This window comes from Gastrolobium bilobum, unplaced genomic scaffold (assembly GCF_033153095.1).
Source record: "Gastrolobium bilobum isolate Gb01-03AN ecotype WA unplaced genomic scaffold, APGP_CSIRO_Gbil_v1 utg849, whole genome shotgun sequence".
Classification (NCBI taxonomy): domain Eukaryota; kingdom Viridiplantae; phylum Streptophyta; class Magnoliopsida; order Fabales; family Fabaceae; genus Gastrolobium; species Gastrolobium bilobum.
In genome coordinates, this window is record NW_026899936.1 from 51,439 (window position 1) to 75,529 (window position 24,091).

Sequence of the window (24,091 nt, forward strand, 5' to 3'; positions counted from 1 at the left end):
CTGCTAGAGATATTTGGGGAAAATGGTTTGCAGGTGCAATCCCTAGTAGTTTTTTATCAGCTGAAGGCTTAGATTGGTTCAGGATCAATTTGATCAAGCCTTTTTCTTCAAAACTCTGGCAATCTTGGCTTGAAATTTTCTTTGTAAATTGCTGGTTCCTTTGGTTCTGGAGGAATTCGACAATACATGAAGCATCCTTTGTCAGGCCATAAGACCCAATTCACAGAATCCTGTGCTATCTAGCTGAACTGAAAAGCAGCAATCCTGCTGACCCTTTTTCTTCTATGACTCATGTTGCCTCTCCTTTTGATTTTTCTAGCTTCTCTGCTCAGACCTGTGCACAGGATGGAGTCAGGATCTTTGTAGATGGGGCTGTCCATCTGCCTTCCCATATGGGAGCTTGTGGAGGTTTGGCTTGCTCCAAGGAAGCCGACTGGATTGGAGGCTTTTCTTTCAACATAGGAGTTTGCTCACGACAGAATGCAGAAACTGCATTTCGTGAAGATATCTTTCCAAGGTTGGGTTTTTACCGATTTTAAACACCTAAACATGCATTTCTAGGTGTGTTTGACCAACCCCAACATTTCTAGGTTCCATTTTTAAGCTCGAAGACTCAGAAAAAGGGTGCTCTTGGAGCTCACACAACAACTCCAAGGTTCTGACTTCAAGGGTGCACGAAAATACTCCCCAAGCAAGGGTCTTTCTTCACAAAGTTGGCTCCTTGGCGCTCCCACAACCAAGTAGGAAGCTCTCACCCTCACACAAGGCCACTCAGCCCACAAACTGTCTTCAAACAGCCCCTCAACTCAGAACCAAAGCTCTCTACACACTCACAAAGACCACTCACACAAGGCTCAAGTGTTTGGAGATGAAGAAACCAAGCAAAAGTGACACTTGATCTCCAAAATGGTGAAGAAAACTCAATAGAACAGTAGCAAGAACAGACCAGCCACCAAACTCTCGTAGAGAAACTGACTGCCTAGGGTTTTGTGCCCTTAATAAGGGTATTTATAGTCACTTACCCAATTAACACACAGTATTAACTTTAATTGCTACGCTTAGCATTTTAATCCCAAACTTTGGAATCTGAAACTACACATTTTTACAAGAATTATCATATTTTTCTTATAATTTTCTGAGCACCTTTCCGGTACGCGCTTTTCAAAGCCAGTACCGGTTTCTAGCACCAGTTCTCATTATTTGGACTTGAAACTCGTTTTACAAGTCCTACATATTATTCTAGTAATTATCATGCACCTATTATAATTTTCCGGGATACTTTTTCGGTACGCATTTATACTGACTAGCAGAACCGATATCTGCACTTTTCTTCCGAAAGGCGACTTTCAGCATTCTTACTCACTAATTATAATTATTAAAGCCTCATAATAATTATTAGGGTCAATTATGGAATTATTTTCTAATTTCACATAATTAATTAATTAAATCCCTTAATTAACGGTGCAGGTTCTTACACCTAGCAAATAAAAAGGCTATTCGTGATCCCTAAGAAATTAAAAATAGATCCATTTAGTTGAAATCGTGGTCCCTCACAAATTCAAAAAAGACCCACATTAATCTCTCAAAAGGACTAAAATGGGTCCACTTTAAATTTCTTAAGAACCACAAATAGCCTTTTTATTTGCTAGGGACTTTGCTAAGGACCGAAAATGATATTTACTCTATAAATAACGTAACAGAAATTGAAAAGCAGTATTCATGGAGACAAGGTAGAGGAAGAGCATGTAAAGTAAAATAAGATAATAAAGTAATCCTTCCATGTGATTTATATTTTAGAAAAAAAGAAAGAAGTTGTCCTCACTCTTAGTATTCACTCTTATCTTTTCTTATTATTAAGCTTCTCCACTTTCAATTTCTTTATTTTTCCCTCTCTCCCTTACTAGAGTTTTTTTTTTTCTAAATTTCCCAAAACCCTTCGTGAAGATATACGTGAATTTTCCCTCTCCTACTAACCTTGCTCCCTGAATTTCCATCTCACATATTCCTCTCGTAAAACGAAATTGCTGAAACGATATTAAAATCAGAAACAAATTAACGAGTATGCGTTGTCCTCTTAGAGCCACTTATGAGTAAAAGTTAAATAATTTGTATCACAACACATGACCTAAGACTGAGTTCCATAAATTGCTCATTTCTATGAGTCAACCCGTAAACTGGCTGAATGTGTTCAGTCATAAATTCAGAATTAGATCCCATAATCCATTAATAGAGAAATTTGAATTAAACATTGAAATCTGGGAAAGACACTTGTACATTCCAACCACGAAAGACTTGGCTCTTACTGTGTAACATGGCTAAGTTCCAAACAAAGGAATAAAAGAAACACAACATAAACATTACTATAAGCTGCTCCTGTTACAGTTCTTGAACGAAAGAAATGAAAATAAAATGAACTGCATAAATGTTCCAGAAAATGTAGAAATGCAGCTTGTAAAAATGTCAGAATGATGGTGGAGGATGAAGAGTGAATGAGGCGATCCTTCTTTTTAGCGTCTCTTCCTTTTCTTTTCTTTATATATATATATATATATATATATATCTCCGCTTCTTTCTTCAGCTTCTCACGTTTTCCTTCCATTGTGGTCTCCATGGTACCACTTTTTCCTTCCACTTCTAATCATTTCCTCTTTCCTCCACCCGAAATTTTAAAAATTAAAACAATGAAGTCGCCTTCAATTTTATTTACTTTGAAAAAATTGAAAAACCTTTTATTGCAAACTGGTTTTTAAAATTATAGATCAAAGGTTCGGACGTCTAATTATGCGCAAGAAAGGGTAGAAACTTAATCCCGCTGCACCCATGACACATCCATTTTAAAACGGTTACTTTAAGTTAATTGTGTGAATTATTAATAGCTTTTTAAAAATATTTGTTTTATCCCTTAAAATAAATATGATTATTTAAGAAGAATGAAGACTAAAATATTAAAATTTTATTTTAACTTGACGGAAAGAGTTCCGCTCCGACGTATCCTCCGGTACAGGGAGGAATTCAAAGCTACGTCATTCTTTATGTTTGCGTACTGATTATTTTGATTTAAACTTATAAGTTTTAGATTACCAAGCTGTCACAACTAAAATAATCTGAAATGATAATCGTAGGATTAACAAACTGTCTCAACTCAGCTAATCCTTTATTATGAAAAATAAGTAAATTTTATTTTAGCTCGACGGAAAGAGTTCCGCTCCACGAATCCTCCGATACAGTGAGGAATTCAAAGCTACGTCGTTCTTAAGAAAATATTTGTGTATTTATTGATTTTTAATTTTTATTTGGTTATATTCGATATTCTCGGGAGTGGGGGAGAATATTCGACGGAGAAGGGGTGCTTTCATGAGCAGCACGAGAATGAACGGAATTTGGTGTTGCTCTTTTGAAGGTTTGTGGAGTGGGGGAGTTTGATCTCTTCTCACAACGGCTACTATTTCAGTCTAAAAATACTTAGGGTAAGTGCATTTGGGTGTATAGCACGATCCTTCAATATCTCCAGCCTTCCATGCGAAGATTGATAACTAAATTATTGCTACTGCTTTTATCTGCTAAAAAGTACGTAGCTTCAACAATCTCTGATAAATTTGGGCAGATACAACTTATGAAGAAAGTTCTATCCAAAGAACAAGTTCTATCAAAACAATACGCTAGTCTTACTCTGATGTACATGACGTGATGGGTTTGATTCACATTCCCTTTTCTCAACTTTGTTAGGCCTCTTACAAAAACAAAAAACAAAAACCCATTCACCATAAAACTCGACCTGCGCGAGTCCCTAGAGGTGAGAGAAATATTTGTACGCAACCTTACCTATATAATTTTGCAAAGAGAATCTTTTCCGAATTTGAATCCATAACCTCAAGGGCATTGACAAAGGAGCAGTTTTAGTATTGCTTGAGGTTCACCCTCTCAACTTTGTATGGCCTCTAGTAAATGGGAGAAAAAAACACCATCAACAATATAATAATAATTATGACCAATAACATAATTGCAAAACAGAGGGCCTAGGAAACAATATTTGGTACGTTAACTACATGCTAGCAAGGTAGAGATTACAAGCAGCTAAGATTAATTTGCTGCAGGCAATTCTAGTTTCAAGTGCACCTTGAGAAATTTCTTAAAGCTATCCTCAGTGTTTCCTCTATAGGGCAGAACCTTCAATGTAGAACAGAGAACAAAAACTCTAAATGGATATAATTGCTTAAGAATCTCTGGATCCCTATCATAATCCTGCCAAGACGAAAATTTAATTAAGGGGTTACAAGTGAATCAAGATACAAACATATATATGTAACTAAATAAATCAACAAAAAAAAAAAAATGAAGACTATCTCTACTTGCCTTTTCAGTTATCACAACAATTGGTTTGGAACAAAACTTTCCCTCTAGTTCTCTAAGTCTGGCTCTGATCATATCAATATCCTGGATTAATTGAAAATATGAGATTAACATCCTAGTCAATGTAAAAAAAAAACATATGAGAAAATTTAAAATAAAATAATATACAAATAAATAAAAGTAGGCCGCACTTTGTACGATCCTGACAGAAATGTGGCAATGAAGGTGTACCCTAGGAGTGGCCACAGGGAATTGAAATTGGCATAACCAATCAGTTAGAAGAAAGAGGTGGTGGAATCTGATGAGTGGGATTCTGTTAGGCTGATGCGATTCAGCCCCTAAAAGTATACAAGAGGCATAAAGGAAGGAAAAGGTGGGTCCCCAATGATGACTCAGCTAAGTTGTTGCAACCATCATCTCTAACAGAATGGAAGGTGGTTTAAAAGATCAGGGGAGTAGGGAAGTGGGGTAACTTGGAACCTTGACTGGGATTTGGATCTGGGAGAGAGTAGAGCCTCTCAAATTGCTCTACATTGTTAAATATTGAATTCTGGTTCTGTAATATTTTCCGTTACTGTTTATAGGAGTTTAAAGGGAGCGAACTGGAGCAGTGATAAAATTGTTCCTTCATGACTGAAAAGTCATAGGTTCGAATCTAGGAAATAGCCTCTTTGCAATTATGCAAGGGTAAGACTGCGTACAAGGATTTCCTCCACCCCACACTCGCTAGTCGGATTTAACGGGGAGTGATTTTGGTTTTGCACTGTTTATAGGAGTTTTCTTGTAATAGTCATTAGACTCCTTGTAATTCTAAGTTGAGGTGTCTGTTACCAACCAAGAAAAATTCCAGACCAAATCACAGAACAGGAGCAAGAAGATTACCAAGAAAACACTAGGATTTCTACTAATATAGGTCAAAGAATTTACAAGGTTAGAAGACATTTTCAAGGGGAACAAACCTTTACACATATTGAGCACTCTCAGTGGTCAATTAAAAGTTTACAACTGAATACCCACAAAAGACAACTTCCTCTGTTTTTATACACAAGGACTATTACTAATTACACTTGACTTTTTCCTAATTAACTCTTGTGTCCCTGGGTACACTTTCCATGCTTTAGGCTTACTTGAATTCCCTAGCCACGTCCATAACAATATCTCCCTGGGGTTGAACAACCTTGTCCCCAAGGTTGAATGATGGAAATTGATGCTGTATGGCATCCCTATTCTCCTAAGAAGCTTCTTCATGTGGTCTGCTTTCCCACTGAATCAGAATTTGATCCACCTCTTGACCCTATTGCAGAATTTTCCTAGAAGCCACCACTCTAGCACGATAATATAGATCAGCCGCCACTTGTAAATCAGGGGGAGGTTGATCCTCAACACGATGGTCTCCAATGGCTCTTTTAAGCTGAGAGACATGGAATACCGGATGTACTCGGGATTGGTCAGGCAACTGAAGTTGTAAGGCCACTGCTCCCACTTGTTTGTTCATCAAAAAAGGCCTACAATAACGTGCAGTAAGTTTGGGATACAGTTTGGTAGGCATAAACTGCTGTGTATGTGGTCTGACTTTTAGATAGACCTAATCTCCGACCTTAATCAGTGAAGGACTCCTATGTAAGATAGCCTTTTTGGTCATGTGATCTAGAGCCCGAGAAAAGGTGGAACTTGAGCTGTTTTAAGGCTTCATCCATGTCCATTAAATCCCTTGCCACCACTTTGATTATTGTATTCCCTGCAATAAATCTACTGAGGCTAGGAGGGGCTCTCCCATACACCACTTCGGCAGAATTGTGAAAACTGGTATTGTACCAGTACTCTGCCCAAGGCAAGAATTTCCCCCACACTTATAGGCTGTTTTGAACAGAAACAACGAAGGTAAGTTTCAAAAGTACTGTTGAGTACCTTTGTCTGTCCATACATATCTGGGTGATACGTCGTGCTGAACTTTAACACTGTTCCTTGCAACCTGAAAATTTCCTTCCAAAAACTGCTAAGGAATGTTGGGTCCAGATCATTGACAATCGGTTTCCCTAAAAATATCTCAACAATGCTCCTTGCCGAATATGGGTGCTTCACCGTTAAGAAATGCCCATACTTAATCTGTCCACAACCACCAAAATTGTGTTGTACCCCTTGTACTTTGGCAAACCCACTATATTGTTAAAGACTTCTACTCAAAAATGCTAATAATACGAACAGGAACAACAATTTGATCTGAATAACTTCAATTTCCTTATATATTGATCAAGACAAATTACAGAAGTTTTGAAACAAGCAATCTACAGTGATCATGGCAGGAAATTAAAGGATTACAATAACTGAGAATTAACAAGCAAGAAAATAAAGATAGTGTGAAGCAGATATGAGAGGCTTCACTCTCTCCCAATCCCCAAAGGGCCCAATCAATTCTTATCCGATACCCATCCATGCTTCCATCCTCTGCTTATAACGGCTTCCAAGCCACCCTTCTTTGTGCACCATTCTGTTAAGGGGTATTTTGGGAATCCCTTATCTGACGTGGCAATCCTTGCGTGTCCTCCTTCGGTGCTGTATTCAATTGGGCTGTTTGGGCCTGAGTCCACACTCTTCTATTGCTATCTCTTTTATATTTCTTGATGGGAATTGTATCAATACTCCCCCCCATTTGGAGAACCTTGTCCTCAAGGTTAAAATGTGGAAATTGCTGATTAATAACATGAAACTCCTCCCATGTATTTTCAAAATCTGGTAACTGCTTCCATTTAATTAACACTTGAAGGGACCCCTGTATTGACCGCCTAATGTCCACCAGTGCCACAGGCTCCACCACTAATTCCCAATCTTCCGTCAACATAGGGGGCAGGGGCTGAACAGTAGTCCCAGGCTTCAGAGCCTTTTTTAATAAGCTCACATGGAATACTGGATGAACCTTCCAATCCCTAGGTAAATGTAATCTGTAAGCTGCTGCCCCTATGCATTCCAAAACCTGATATAAGCGGGGACTCAACTTTTCATTGATTTTCTGGGCAAGTGTTTTAAGACGATAAGGTTGGATTTTGAGATAAACCCAATCACCCACATCAAAATGAAGATCCCTACGCTGTTGGTCTGCATACTGTTTCATACGGTTCTGGGCTTTGAGCAAGTGTTGTTGCAAGTCTTGTAAAATATTATCCCTTTCCATTAACGATTGTGACACAGCATCCACTGCTGGAATAAATGTGCCACACTTAAACAGAGTGGGAGGATCCCTTCCGTACAACCCCTTAAAAGGAGTCATGCTAGTAGCATCTTTAAACGTTGTGTTGTACCAGAATTCAGCCCAGGGCATCCACTTAGGCCATTGGTTGGGCCGTGTACAACTGAAACAACATAAATAGGCTTCTAAACATCGGTTCACGACCTCCGTCTGACCGTTGGTTTGTGGGTGATATGCGGTGCTGTAGTGTAATTTGGTGCTTGCACTCTTAAATATTTCTGCCCAGAAATTACTCAAAAAAAGTAAATCTCGGTCAGACACAATAGTAGCAGGGAACCCATGGAGTCGTACTACTTCTTTAACAAATAAATCAGCAACCTGTTTTGCTATGTATGGGTGCTTCAAAGTCAGAAAATGGGCATATTTCGTGAAACGGTCCACTACCACCAATACCGTATCAACTCCCAATGTTTTGGGCAAACCACCAACAAAATCTAACGAGATATCCTCCCAAACAGTAGAAGGGATTGGTAAGGGCTGGAGAAGCCCAGCTGGGCTTAAATTTTGGGTCTTACACTGTTGACATACACTGCAGCCCGCCACATATTTTTTTATGTCCTTCTTCATGCCATCCCAATATACAACACCAGCTAGCCGCTTATAGGTGCGGAAGTACCCAGAATGTCCCCCAATGCCTGTGTTGTGATACTCATCCAACAAAGAGGAAATAAATTTCGAAGTCTTGGGTATGACCAACCTGTTGTTGTAGAATAACTTCCCTTCACACACTTTAAATCCCGGATGAGCATTAGGGGCTATCAACAAGTCCTGCACAATGCCTTTAAGCCTATCATCTTGCTGGATTTCAGTCTCCAATTCATCAAAATGAGACCATTGAATCCGGGATACAGCCATATAAAACATTTTCCTGGAGAGAGCATCCGCTACTTGATTTTCCTTTCCGGGCTGGTATTGGATTTCAAAGTCAAACCCGAGTAATTTGGAGACCCATTTCTGCTGTTCTTCACTTAACACCTGCTGCTCAGTAAGAAATCGGAGGCTACGTTGGTCTGTCTTGATGATAAAATGTCTTCCCAGCAAGTAATGTCTCCATTTTTGCACTGCAAAGACTATAGCCATCAATTCTTTTTCATAAATGGACTTGGCTTGGGCTCTGGTGGAAAAACCTTGACTAATATAAGCGATGGGTCTATTATCTTGTGTAAGTACAGCACCAATACCCTTCCCTGATGCATCAGTAGTTACAGTAAAATTTTTTGGAAATTTGGCAATGCTAGGACAGGCACCGAGCTCATCCTAGCCTTAAGCAACTGAAAGGTGCTTTCCGCTTCCTCACTCCACCGGAAACCATCTTTTTTAAGCAACTTTGTAAGAGGTTTGGCGATCTTGCCATAGTCTTTTACAAACTTTCGATAATACCCAGTCAGCCCAAGGAATCCCCTCAAGCCCTTGATGTTGGTTGGACTAGGCCATGATATCATGGCTTGGATTTTTTCTGGGTCTGCCTTAACCCCCTCAGCTGACACACAGTGACCCAGATACTCTATCTGTCTTCTTCCAAAGCTGCATTTTTTTTTATTAGCTACCAACCTGTTATCTCGTAATACTGTAAAAATGGCCCTTAAATGAGTGAGATGTTCCCTACAGCTGTTGCTGTAGATTAGGATATCATCAACAAAAACCAGTGCAAATTTCCTTAAAAAAGGTCTCAGTATCTCGTTCATCAGTGCCTGAAAGGTAGATGGGGCATTGGTAAGCCCGAAGGGCATCACTAAGTATTCGTAATGCCCCTCATGAGTTCTGAAACCTGTTTTTGGGATATCTTCTTCCCGCATCCTGATTTGGTGGTAGCCAGATTTCAAATCTAGCTTGGAATATATTTGGGAGCCACCAAGCTCATCTAATAATTCATCTACCAGGGGCATAGGAAATTTATCTGGGATAGTAATTTTATTAAGAGCCCTATAGTCAACGCAAACGCGCCAACTACCATCTTTTTTTCTTACTAAAATCACTGGACTTGAGTACGGGCTAGTACTATTCCTGATCATACCATTCCTAATTAATTCAGCCACCAATGCTTCAATCTCAGATTTTTGGTAGTGAGGATACCTGAATGGACGGATGTTTGGTACTTGACTCCCTGGCTTCAGGTGGATTGCATGATCTATAGCCCTTGCTGGTGGCAGCTCCTTGGGTTCATTAAACACTTCCTCGAACTCTCTAAGTAGCTCATTCAATTCTGCCCACTGTTGGTCACCTTCCTCTGCACCGGTTGTTGCTACCTTCACATAGAACCCTTGACTGTGGTCTTGGAGAGCCTTGGTAATGGATTTCAGAGAAGCCTCCGACCTGAACAGTGAAGGATCTCCTTTAATCATTGTTTCCCGGCCCTTCTCTCCATACCTGAGGGTAAGCTCCTTAAAGTTGGCCTTGATTTCCCCTAATTGCGTCAACCACTCAAGCCCCAACACCACATCTGCGCTTCCAAGCTCGAATAGGTAAAAGTCCTGCCTTATTTGAGTGCCTTGGATACTTATCTCCACTTCCTTGCAGACCCCTGTGCACCTGACTTTAGTGCCATCTCCTATCTCCACGCTGTACGTAGGGGTATCATACACTTTCAATCCCAATTGCTCGACCACTGTACTCTTGATGAAATTAGTAGAGGCCCCACAATCCACCATCACCATCACCTTCTGGCCATGTATCTCTCCATGGACCATCAGGGTTTGGCTTGAAGTGAGCCCCAGTAAGCTCTGTAACGAGAGCTGCAATCCGGTTTCTTTTTCACTACCTTCCAAACTCGTGGTCTTCTCTGGGTCTTCTTCGTCCAGCGCCTCTTTCTCTTCATCATCGTCTTCAACCAACAACAGATGTAGTTGCTTGACCTGGCATTTATGGGTTGGGTTCCAACGCTCTGCGCATTTGAAACAAAGTCCCCGATCTTGCCTCTCCCGCAACTCGGCTTGTTAGAGTCTCCTTCCTTGATTCGCATGAACCTCAGGCGACTGATTTCCCATGGCTGACGTTGACGACCTTATCCCCGTTCCGTCCTTAGGGTTTTCAGCTGAGTATGGTCGTGTGGCATTATGGGTAATGTTTGATGTGTTGGATCTGGTAGCAGACTTGGGGTGGTTTGGTTATTTGGGCCCGCATTTGAAGCGGCCCAATTCTTGGTTTCATTTGAGTTTGACCCGGTTCTAAGGCTCGTAGATCCACGGCTGCCCCCTTGTGACCACCCTCTCCCAATTGGCCCTAGACCCTCATCTCTCCAAGCGTCATTTCTCTTTTCAATTTTGATTGCCAGCCTCATCATCTCCGTCAACGACAACTCCGGATACATCATCAGCTCCGCCCGGATACTATCGCGAACGCCGTTTAGCCATGCCCCCTTCAGTAATTCTTCATCGTCAAAGCGTAGCACGCTCACCATCTTTTCAAATTCTGCTCTAAAATTCGAGACGCTTCCAACCTGTTTGATCGTGTACAACGCACGATATGGATTGTCCAACATCTCAGGTTGGAAACGGCTGAGCAACTCACGTCTAAACATTCCCCACGTGGCATTTGGGTTGCTCGTTTCCCACCATTGAAGCCAATGAAGGGCTTCTCCCTCGAGGACGACCAGCACTGCCGTAAGTTTCTCTGCTTCCACCACTCCGTTCACCACGAAGTACCGCTCTACCTTACTCAGCCATTCGAACGCGTCGTCTCCGGAGAAGATTGGAATCTCCAGACGTCGGTGGCCATGGGGAAATGGGGGAAACCTTCTCACATTCCTTCCCTCATGTGAACCCGAAGCGTTATCCTCCTGATCATTTCCTCCATGACGGGAACGGCTCCGTCCCCTTCTAGCCATCTCGTCTAATCTCCTGATTATCTCAGTCATCCCTCTTTCATTATCACCCAACCTCTGAAGCAATTCCTCTTGTCTCGCTTCGTTCGCGTCCAGTCTCAAGAGAACCTCCTCATGTTGAGCACTCCCTCTGCGCAGCCCTTCCTCCACAAAATTCAGACGGTGCTCCATGTGACGCGTTAATACCATTCCACAGAGCTCCTAGATCGGAGCTCTGATACCAATTGTTAAAGACTTCTACTCAAAAATGCTAATAATACGAACAGGAACAACAATTTGATCTGAATAACTTCAGTTTCCTTATATATTGATCAAGACAAATTACAGAAGCTTTGAAACAAGCAATCTACAGTGATCATGGCAGGAAATTAAAGGATTACAATAACTGAGAATTAACAAGCAAGAAAATAAAGATAGTGTGAAGCAGATATGAGAGGCTTCACTCTTTCCCAATCCCCAAAGGGCCCAATCAATTCTTATCCGATACCCATCCATGCTTCCATCCTCTGCTTATAACGGCTTCCAAGCCACCCTTCTTTGTGCACCATTCTGTTAAGGGGTATTTTGGGAATCCTTTATCTGACGTGGCAATCCTTGCGTGTCCTCCTTCGGTGCTGTATTCAATTGGGCTGTTTGGGCCTGAGTCCACACTCTTCTATTGCTATCTCTTTTATATTTCTTGATGGGAATTGTATCAAAAGTCCATGCTTAGCTCCTCCCAAACAGCATTGGAAATAGGTCATGGTTGTAGTAAACCCGCAGGTGACGTAGCCTGATACTTACTCCTCTGGCAAACTTGGCAACCAGCTCCAAAAGTAGTCACTGTCACCGCCCTTTTCATACCAGGCCAGAATACAGACTGTGCCAAGCGTTTAAATGTTTTGAAAATACCTGCATGTCCATCTGTAGGAGAGGCATGATACTCCTGTAAAAGCTTGGGGATTCACTTCAACGTGGCACATAAAACCAACCTCCCCTTATAATAGAGCCTCTTATTTTCCAGAGTATAAGCAGAATGAGAGTTGGTATTCTTTTCCAAGTTAGAAATGATTTTCTTTAATTCTGGATCCCTCAGAATTTCTTCATCAATAGAAGAAAGGTCCTACCAAATAGGTTTGGAAAGAATTGGAATCTCATATCCTCCTCCCTTCGAGAAAGAGCATCAACCACCCGGTTACTCGCCCCTTGCTTGTAAACTATCTCAAATTCATAACCAAGAAGCTTAGACAACCAGTTATGTTGATCTTGTATGGTAATGCGTTGCTCCAATAAGTATTTTAACCTTGTTTTAATTGTATATATTGTGAATTTCCTCCCTAACAGGTATGGACGCCAATATTGAATTCCCAGAAATAAAGCCATTAACTCCTTTTTATAGATGGACTTGGACAAAGAGGAAGGACACAAAGCTTTGCTAAAGAAAGATATTGGGTGTTTCTCCTATGAAAGGACTCCCCCAATCCCTCTTCCAGAAGCATCGCATTCAATTGTAAAATCTTTAGAAAAATCTGGTAGACGCAAAACAGAGGCTATCGTCAAGGTTGTTTTCAAATTTTCGAAAGTTTCTTTGTCCTCTGTGGTCCACTATAAATTCCCCTTTTTCAGTAAATCAGTCAAGGGTCTTGCAATTTTCCCATAATCCTGTACAAATCGCCTTTAGTAGCCCATAAGCCCCAAGAAGCCTATAAATCCTTTAAGGGTTTTGGGTCTTGGCCACTAAACCACACATTATCTTTTTGGGATCCATTGACACCCCTGCTGAAGAGATTAAATGCCCCAAGTACTCTATCTTAGTTTGCCCGAAAGTGCATTTTTTTTTATTGGCATAAAATTGTTGCTGGACGAGCAGGAAGAGCATATGGGAAAGATTATGCAAGTGCTCCTCCTATATTTTACTGTAAATAAGAATATCATTCAGAAAAACCAGAACAAAATGTCGCAAAAAAGGTTGCAGGCAAGAATTCATTCCACTTTGAAACGTGGCAGGAGCATTAGTCAGCCTGAAAGGCATGAACAAGTACTCCAAATGCTGCCCCAGGTGCATGCGAAAAGTTGTTTTAGGGATATCTGCTTTGTGCATACGCACTTGATGATACCTTGATCGTAAATCTACCTTTGAAAAAAAAAAATAGCTCCATAGAGATCATCTAAAAGCTCTTCAATATCAGGTAGGGGGAATTTGTCAGCTATAGTTGCCTTGTTCAAGGCTTGGTAATCGATGCAAAAACGCTAGCTACCGTCTTTCTTCTAGTCCCCTGAATTACAAAGTTGCTAGCAGCAGAGAAGTTTTGTGACCCTTGTGGCTAGTTAGATTGAGTAGGGTTAATTGGGAGATTGGGGCTGGGCCCATTTGTCTTGTTTTGGAAAGACTGCAAAGAGGAAGGCCCAATTGTCGAGTCGAATACCCGGTTATGACCCGTGGGTTTAGTCTCCTTCTCCATGTCTCTGGCCAGGTCCATTGCGCGAAGGATATCTTAAGGGACACGAGGACGCACATGATTCCTAGGAAATTACCCATGATTTGCTCGTCGTTCATCTCCGGCACTTGTTCTACCAATGCTTCAAATGCCTATATATACTCCTCCACAGCTCCGTCTTGCCTCGAGGTCGCCAAGCGTTTATAAATACCCTCGTGGACCCATTCACTGTACCGTTGAATCAGTTCCTTCATAAACATTCTCCATCCTAAATTTGGCGTTTTACTCCGTTGGAAGTGAAACCAATGCACATAACCTCCCTCCATAGCGATGAACGCTAACTGGATCCTTTTGTTGTAAAAAAATTTTGCTCGCGCTACCCACCCTAACAAATATGCCCCTTGAAACGCTGGTAATTCGACCATGGTAGCCCATGGTTGATCGACAGAAAAGCTTGTATAAGTTCCCTCTCCTTCATTGCGGCCACTGTCATCAGAGCTCTTCGATTTTGCTTTTCCATTAAATTCTTGACCAAAGCGCACAAATCATCCAACCCGTCAAGTTTCTTATCAATGGCTTCAAGGGTGTCGCTGGTTTCCTTCTGTATCCCATCAATGGATCTTTCTAACGCTTCAACCCTTGATTCCAACAAGCTCATGATGTCGGAAGGAAAAGGATCCGGTAGGTCAGACCGCTTGTTACCAACCAAAAAAGATTCCAGACCAAATCGAACAACAAAAGGCAAGAAGATTACCAAGAAAACATTAGGATTTCTATTAATATGGGTCAAAGAGTTTACAAGGTCACAAGACACTTTCAAGGGGAACTAGCCTTCACACCTACTGCGCACTCTCAGTGGTCAATTAGAAATTTACAATTGAATGCCCACAAAAGATAACTTCCTCTGTATTTATACACAAGGACTATTACTAATTACACTTTGACTTTTTCGTAAATCTTTTGTCTCCTTTGATACGCTTTCTATGCTTTAGGCTTACTTGAATTACCCTTCCAACCATGTCTGTAATAGTATCTTTGTACATTGTAATTCTTCCATATTAATAAAAACAAGTTTCAATTTCTTATTCGCATTTCTTATTAAATTCTGTAATTTTCTTGAAGTGTGGTTGGAACTTCATCAATTGATATCAAAGCTTTGATCTAGGAGCCCTGTGGAACGGTGACCACAAGGAACATGGAGAATCGAATGAACACTCTAGAAGAAGGTCTACGTAGAAGCAATTCGCGTCAAGAAGAAGTGCTTAATTATTGGAAGCCTACAAATTGGGGCTAACTAAAATAATATGGTGATTGGATGAATTATGGCAAAACAGAGTAGGACGTGGAGCTTGAAGTCGTTCTCGAAGCATAGAAAAAGTCTCTGGTGAACTGGAACACAGGTCCTATGAAGGGGGAAATGGACAGAGGTATAATCATAAGGCTCATCGTCCAAAGAGATTGAAGATTTCACTATTCTTAGGGGAAGACGCTTTCGGTTGGTTAAGCAAAGTTGAGAGATACTTTGCGGTTAATGGCATGGTAGAAATAGAGAAACTTACAGCAATTCTGCTGGTATTGGATGGGGAAGCTCTCCATTGGTATCATTGGTGGGATGTAGGAGGGTATTGGGCCATTGGGAAGAGCTTTGAGCAAGGGAATGGTCGTGGGCAAGTGTGCTTGCGAACGACTTTAGGTCCAAGTGAGAACAAAGGCTGGAGCCCTAATTCAATTGGATCATTTAAATCTATTTCAATTAGTTAACTTAACCCGCAACCCAATTCCCTAAATACCTAAAATTCAGGTTTGGCTCATTCACGAAATACACTTGCTGAAAACCCTTGGAGTATGATAGCAAAGGGGATTACCAACCCTTCCACCTCCGTTGGCAGTTGTGCACAAGAGAGCCAAGCGAGTAGTAGTCATTAATTGAAGCAGAGTTTTGAGACCGTTAGCAGTGAGGTCTCTGTTTTAAGTGTGATGAGTGATGGAACCTAGGCCACAAGTGTCACATTCATCAGCTAAACTTATTGTTGGTGGAGGAAGGAGAGGAAGAAGCTAAGCAGTGTTCAGAAGAAACAATTGTAGCCACCAAACAAGAAGTCACAAAGAGGGCTTTCCAACTCTCAATGCATAGTCTTTTCTAAGGCTCTCTTCAAGTCAAACTCTCAAAGGGCAAGATTCAAAGAAATAGGGTGGTGGTAATGGTGGATTATGGAGCCTCAAACAACTTCGTAAGGAAAGGGATTGTGTTGAAGAACTGGGGATGCAAGTCATAGATACCCCGCGTTTCTATTTGACATAGGGATTTAGAGGTGGGAATATACCCAAGAAACAACTAGAAGGCCAGAACTATTAGTAATTGTTTGTATAAGATTAGTTAGGTAGTTAATAATAGGTTGTCAGGAAGTTAGAGAATTAGAATCACACATGTGTACAAAATGGGCATAGTTCCCACTATGAGGCACTTTTTGGCTGAATTAGAAAGTAACTGAGTTCATTCTCAGTGTGAAGAGAACTTTACCTTGTGGAGAGCTTTGCTCTTGTATTCTTCTTTGTAAATTCATCAATAATACATATCCTTTCACCCATTTTCCATATCTTTCCATCATTCCTATTACCCTCATCATTGTCAAATCTTGCTAGTAAGAATCCAGAGCCAAAACAAGTGGTCTGAACTATCGGATTCGTGAAGGGATGGGTTCCACGGAAGCAAGGCTAGATGCTCTAGAACAATCTTTCGATCTTTTTAAGAGGGACCCAATCGCAAAGTGAAAGCTTTGGATAAGAAGTTGGAATGCATTGAAGAATTTTGTTTCTTCGTAAAAGGTTGGATGGAGAAGCACAATATGGACGTCTCCAATGACAACACCCACCATGGCATCTCTATTAGCAAGACAAAAGGTACGTCTTGATAGCAACTACCCAAAAAATGAGTGATACACTATCCATCGGCAACTCCACCACCACCAAAGTTGTTGGAGACAAGTTTGCATGCAGCAGATGGTAGGACATTTCTAACTGAACGGTTGTGGGGGTGCAATATGTAGCGCAGAGGAAATTTTGGAGATTTTGAGAAGATGAAATCAAGGAGGTCAAAATTGAACTTTTGTAAAGCATAAATTTTTGTTTTTGCCTTATAGACTAATCTTGAACTGAATTGAGTCCAAGGAAATATGAGACATGGATAAGTGCAAAATCTATAGGGGTGCATCGACAATGGCTAGGATCTGGAATGAACAAGGTGGGTCACATCTCCCACCACACCACCTTTGTGGGAGTGTTTCTGTCATTTTTCGTCGGCAAGGTCACGATGCCACTAGCTGAAAATACAAAAGACATTTGTGACATGCTAGACGAGTTTGTTGATTTGGGTGGGTAGTCCGATGGAAATCTCACAGAAATGTTAGAGATGTAACAATACGGGTGTAGCAAGAATGTGTTGAAGCGATCGAAGCCTCATACCTCAAGTTTTTCAAAGATAGTGGTCCCCCGTTCAAAGTTTATCAATAGATTAACAGTTTCATTAAGAGAGAAAAGATAAATATGAACAAGGGTCTGAAGAAGCTTCGCCACCTCAAGCTCTATCGCCCTGCTCTCAAGCTAACAGAAATCATGGCTAAGAGGAACAAGCACAAGACCTTTGGTGACCTTGCTATACATCTAGATCTGCTTGCAAAACGTATCGTTAATGCTAGAAGTTATTATGTTAATCTCCCTGAATCTAAACGAATCCATGTTATGGTGCCCTTCTTTATCGTTACTACAAGGAATTGGGGAATGACAAAACAGAAAATCTACTGAAAAAGATAAAGGACCTTAGTCTTCCTTCAAGTTCTAAAGTTACTGAGATTAAAAGCGATGGTCAAGTGATAGGGGATTTGACAACATATAGCAACTTAGCATTTATTTTTGCTGATGTTGGCTTGCTTATGAAGGTAGAAATGACAATTAAGGAATCATAAGAGAAAAATGATTGCAAAGATCTTTCTGCTTGCCAAAGGCTTAAGGCTGTGGAGAAAGAGAATTCTAGTCTTAAACTTGGGTTGCAATCTCGTCTAGAGGAACTCAAATTCAGGGTCAATGAAAGAGATTTGAGTACCCAGGCTACTAAAATAGCAAGTAAGAAACATTTGGAGAGCTTCAAGATTGTTGTTAAGCTTGACATTAAGTGTCATATACTAGAAACCATGCTCCATAATATATTTTCTGCTAATGATCACATATCTTTGACTGCATCTTTGGTTTCTATTGAGTCTTTCACAAATAACATGTTAGGAAGTGGTGCGAGGTTACTAGTAGTTGATGGTGATGAGTAAATTAGGTGGCAGGAAGATGAATGAATGTGAGCCTTGCTGTTTTGACTCATCGTTATCCACTTTGGTTATGGAGTTTGATCAAGTTAAGAATGAAATAGCTTCCAAAAAAATTATATGGTCTCTTCAACTAAGACCAATTTCATGAATGATTTCCTTGAAATGGAAAGGCTTACTGCATTGGTAGATACAGAAAGCAAGGGAAAATTTTTTAAGTTTGGTATACTGGCTTATACTGGGGAGCATATTGGCAGCATCAACCTTCAAGAAAGTGTTGTTGGGGGGCATACCACTACCATGCGGCAGTAGCTTTCAAACTTCAAATTTTAGGACAAGGTTGTTTTATTGGGGGATGGTATCGTTATGACTTGTATTTAACATAGGAGTGTGGAGGTGGGAATATACCTAGGAAACAGTTATAAGGCCAAAATTGTTAGTAATTGTGTATATAGGGTTAGTTAGGTAATTAGTGACATACATAGATTGTTAGGAAGTTAGAGAGTAAGAATCACAGATGTGTACAAAAGGGGCATACTTCCACTATTAGGCACTTTTTGGCTAAGTGACTGAGTTCATTCCCAGTGTGAAAGAAACTCTTTCGTGTGAAGAGCTTTGCTCTTGTATTCTTTCTTTGTAAATTCATCAATAATACAATTCCTTTCACCAATTTTCCATATCTTTCCATTGTTCCCAATACCCCCATTATTGTCAACTCTTGCCACTAAGCATTCAGAGCCGTGACAATATCAAGTTGAGGTTGGGAATGGCCACTAAGCATTCAATGCTGGTACTTTGCCTATCATCCACAAAGCAATTGCAAGACCAAAGTAGTAATTAAGTGTTTGGAGGTGTATTTGAGGTGTTTTTGTGGCCTAAACCCAAACAATGGCCTAGGTGGATCCATTGGGCCGAATTCTGGCATAATACAACTTATAAGGATGCCTCTAGTAAGACATCATTTAAGGCATTATATGGAAGAGACCCTCATATTCTTTTAAGGCATGGCATTTATGTTTCTGCCTTGTAACTTTTTTTTTTTTTCTGAATCCTAGCCAGAAAGAGAATCCATTTTGCAAGATCTTCATTCGAATTTGTTGCAAGCCAGAATAGGAGGACTATCCATGCAAATTAGAACAAAAGAGAGGTACATTTCAAACTTGATGATCTGGTGTATTTGAGGTTAAAGCGATAAGAATAGGAGGACTATCCATGCAAATTAGAACAAAAGAGAGGTACATTTCAAACTTGATGATCTGGTGTATTTGAGGTTAAAGCGATATAGGTTCAAAACTGTTGCTAGAAGGGTGAATGAAAAGCTTAGGCCAAGGTATTATGAGCCTTTTTTGGTGTTGGAATGTATTAGGGAGGCAACTTATAAGCTTCAATTACCAGAAAATTATCAAGTTCATCCGGTGTTTGGTGTTTCACTTCTCAATAGAGTTAATACATCCCAACTTAATGTTCAACCATTGCCATCCGTTTTGATTGATGAATGAGAATTACAAGTGGAGCTTGAAGACTTGGTACAGTGGCAGCATCCAAACAAAGGTGCTTTGGAGGTATTGATCAAGTGGCGCATCTTACCAAAATTCGAAAACATAACGGAGGACTATTTCGGGATTAATAGGCAATTTCCAGATTTTCATCTCGAGGACAAAGTGCTAAAAATGGGGGGTGGGAGTATTGATGCGATTCAGCCCCTAAAAGAATACAAGAGGGATAAAGGGAGGAAAAGGTGGGTCCCCAGCAGCTGCTAACTCAGCTAGGTTGTTGCAACCATCATAACTGACTTTAACACAGTGGGAGGTGGTTTAAAAGAGCAGGGGAGTAAGGAAGTGGGATCATCTGGAACCTTGGCTGGGATTTGGATCTAGGAGAGAATGGAGCATCTCCAATTGCTCTACACTCTTCATTCTTGAATTCCAGTTCTGTAATATTTTCCATTAGTGTCTATTGGAGTTTACTTGTAATAGTCATCAAATTCCTTGTAATTTTGAGTTGAGGTGTCTCTGTATATTGTAATTCTTCCATATTAATAAAAACCAGTTTTAGACTTTTAGTTTCCAATTCACATTTTTAATTAAGTTACGTAATTTTCTTAGAGTGTGGTTGGAACTTCGTCGGGGCTGTATCATGAAAGCATATGAGTGAATGACATCACATAAGGGTATCAGGGAATTTAGAATTGGGACTTGGCAGAGAATAAGAGAACCCTCCAATTTGCTCTGGCTTTGTTTCTGTTTCTTCCTTCATTTTCTGTTCATTTACATTTGCATTTTCCTGCAATTTTCATTTCTGCTTTTGACACTGGCGTAATGAGAACTGCAACTATAATATATCCACATAATTTTCAGCCTTTTCCCTTCTTTTTTGGGTTGAGTTTGTATCAGACTCTCATTCAGCTTTCTCACATACCATTATTTGTTTAACAGCACAGTGGCAAAAAGAATGTAGGACTGGTTTAAATGGTGACTGGAAATAACATAAAATGTAATCAGTTAAAAAATTGTTTCGTTCAAATTCAGGAGAGATAAATGTACCCTGGAATGGAATATGTGATGATCATTGAAATCTAATTGGTCAACATAAAGTGCTCCCATCTGCATCAAGTTATCTGCACTTAGAGATAATAAACGCAGAAAGAAATAAGCGGAATAATAAAGGGAAAATCCACTTAAAAAGCTATAGCTAAATAGCGTGGCAGACAAAGGGTTGGTGTGTGTCACTCTGGGACACCCATTACCCTTTCCTGTCTTTCAATTCCAAAGACGTTGATCCTTTTCTAGCATATATTACTATAATATACATCAGACAGTAATGACAAGCAGCTCACCCACTTACTTAATTATTTAATTCATCTACTGTATAGCTATTTTACTTATTGTAGAATGCTTTCAAGTTTAAGAATGTCATGACTAATGATTTTGAATTTTAACATGTTAGGATGAAATAGTCAATTGACATATTCGTATTTAGATTAATCTCCAACGGTTATCTTAAAAATACATCGTATTTAGATAAGGAAAGATAAATGATGAGGAATACCTTCTGAATCTGCTTCACAAAAGGTTCTGCAGAACCAATAGCAGAAACACATAATATAGTAGCTTCATGAAGAGCTGTCAATGGTATTTTGGCATTGACAATTCCCACCTCAAATAAGTAAGTTGGATCCATTTTTGTTAAGAATATAGGAACAGAGTCTTTAATTCCTTGGACCATTGAGTAAATATCCTTGAGAACATGCTCAGAAACCTGTGAACCTCCCAAAGTACAAATTTCAGTATTGTGTCATGTTTTTATAAATCTGCAAGCCTACATGCAACCTAAATGAGCAAACGCAAACAGATGAAAGACAAAACTAGCAAAAAGAATTTGCAAAATATTTTGTTGAAAAAGGAACTTTTAACATACCAAGTCTGCATGATGGATTACAACTACATCTGCTCGCTTAAGTGCAGTCAAAGGTTCCCTTAAAGGTCCAAGTGGCATTAGTTGAAGGTTACCCCAAAGAGTTAATCCATTAACCATTACAATATCCAAATCACGCCACAAGCTCCAATGCTACCTTACATGTAAATGATATGATTGAGGTGTTTTTATGATCATCATTACGAAGAAAATCACGAAATATTATATCAACAAAGAAAGAGATGGGGGGGTGGGGAAGTGTTGCATTACCTGCATTGCATCATCAAGAACTACAACCCCAATTTTTTCTGAATCAAGAGATTGGACCTTCCCATCAAGATATTGTTTCTCATACCATGAACTATTACCAGTATCAATGTAGCCATATTTCTGGATGAAATGATTTGCAACAGCAGCTCGATTAGCTCCAACACCAAACTTAGTCGGTGTCCCAAGTAAATGCCTCCGAAGCATGTTGACTTCATCGCCACCGCCATAACCCTGCCAAAAGAAGATACATACGAATCAAGCAAGGCAACTTACTGACTAAAATATGAAATAAAAGATCAACAGACATTGACTACTTCAATTATAATTTAACAGCAACGGTACAATATCTTCAACAACTTAGGTCTTAGGGTATGGAAAATCAAGAAATTCCTAAAGGTATCATGGAACACACATTAGCCGTTGTAACATTTACTCATTAACCAATTATCAAACTGATATAATCATTAATAATTAATCATAAACTAAATTAACAATTTATGCAATAGAACAAACTATTTGTCAAACTGAGGTAATTAATCACTTTTAAACTGAATTAAGAAAAAAGAAATAAATAAAATACCCTGGAAAGAAGGAGGGGTGAAATTCCGGAACGAGCAAAGAAGAGAGCAATGAACTCAACCATTGGTGTTTTCCCATTACCTCCCCAAGTCAAATTCCCAACACTGATAACTGGAATTGGCAAACTACACACAAAACAACAACAACAACAACGACGACAACAACATTCACATTACCGTTGGATTTGAAAGAGAGAAGAAAGGAAAATGAGTTAGTTAGTTACCGGTGGATATGAAAGAAGCGGTATTGGTAAAGGGAATGGCGAAGTGAGCGAGTGAGTTTGTAGAGAGAAGAGGCAAATGAAAGAAAAGGAATCAGAGAGCGGTGAAATGGAGAGAGCTTTGACACATTCACATTCACATTATCAGTGTAAGCTATCTCTTTCACTATTCTTCTCAATTTCTCCATCAACCCAACCAACCAAACCATTTCCCTCACCCTAAGGCTATAAGCAGAAACTAATCGTATATTTATGTTCAATTAGCTAGATAAAGCTGCTGTGAATTAAGCCAGTTAATTATATTAACGATTTTCTTAATTAAAATTTGATGTATTAAAAATTAAAAAAGTATATATATATATATATATATATATATATATATATATATATATAATATGGGGAAGTATCCGTTTATAAAAATTTTTGACAAATTTTTACAAATTACACTATCTTCTCTCGGGAGAACATAGTAAAAACCTAGTGTTCTTCTGGAAGAAGATAGTGTAGTTTGTAAATAAAAAAATTTGTAAATATAACTTACCCCATATAATATTGTGCCTATTTTTTATATATATACTTATCTATAATACTGTTAGATTAGAATCTCAATGTTCACTCTTTCTTTCTCATATTGAAATTCTGATCTAACAATATTAGAAATAAGTTGGTAGAATAGATATAATAAAAAATATAGGTGCAATATCCCATACCTACATGGTGGCCTATGTGTCCAAGTGCAGACACAAAAAAAAAATTATTTGAAATAGTTTGAAAAGTAAAGTACCTTTTGGATCCTTAATAAAAATTGAGAGACCCATTTTAATATATTAGAAAAAAAAGTGGACTTCTAGTCCCTTTGGAATTCAAAATAGACACGAGAGTAAAGTTCCTTTCGGGTCCCTAACAAAAAACATGGTCCTCATTTTCGTCCCTTAAAAAAAAAAACACCCGTATTAGTACTTTTTCAGAGACTAAATTGGATCTTCATTGAATTTCTGAGAGACCACACTTTCAAAGAACTGAAATTGTAGAGGGACCAAAAGTTGACCTTTTTTTTTGTAAGGGACGAAAGTGTGGACCGTGTTTTTTGTTAGGGACCCAAAAAAGATTTCACTCTAGACACAATTAGTCAAAATCGTGGTCCCTTTGAAATTCAAAGAAGATCCACGTTAGTCCCTCCAAAAGACTAACATGGATCTATTTTGAATTACGGAGGGATCATGAGTTGAATTCTTTTTTTTTAAGGGATTAAATTTGGCCCTGTGATATTTGTTGAGAACCCAAAAGATACGTTACTCTAGCTTGAAATAGCATTTACAAAAAATGAGATATGCATGGAATAGCAAAGCTTGATATATGTGAATATTTTTCTTTTCTCTTCTTGTTTATATTCTTTTATTTTTTAATGCATTTAAATTTTTTTTTTCAGAGTTGCTGCCCTCGAACCGTAGCCACTAAGTGTGCAGA

The 24,091-nt window shown here is 39.4% G+C and overlaps 1 protein-coding gene across 1 annotated transcript; it reads right to left on the minus strand.

The window, feature by feature from the left end:
* Positions 1–4,020: 4,020 nt before the first annotated feature.
* Positions 4,021–22,812, minus strand: LOC133294278 (probable tetraacyldisaccharide 4'-kinase, mitochondrial). The gene is made up of 8 exons (XM_061492932.1): positions 22,628–22,812; positions 22,406–22,529; positions 21,826–22,056; positions 21,559–21,708; positions 21,190–21,399; positions 20,685–20,744; positions 4,354–4,434; positions 4,021–4,242 (listed from the first exon to the last, which is right to left on the minus strand). Exons 1-8 carry the CDS (start codon positions 22,810–22,812, stop codon positions 4,081–4,083), a joined length of 1,203 nt encoding a protein of 400 aa, XP_061348916.1. The 3' UTR covers positions 4,021–4,080.
* Between the last annotated feature and the right edge of the window lie 1,279 nt (positions 22,813–24,091).

Excerpts from the sequence above, each read along its gene's own strand:
- LOC133294278 (XM_061492932.1), bottom strand. The coding sequence starts at position 22,812 with ATGGAGAAATTGAGAAGAATAGTGAAAGAGATAGCTTACACTGATAAT. Across the intron at positions 20,745-21,189 it reads TTGTGAAGCAGATTCAGAAG|ATGGGAGCACTTTATGTTGA; the intron begins GTATTCCTCATC and ends AACTTGATGCAG. Across the intron at positions 4,243-4,353 it reads TTGTTGTGATAACTGAAAAG|GATTATGATAGGGATCCAGA; the intron begins GCAAGTAGAGAT and ends TCGTCTTGGCAG.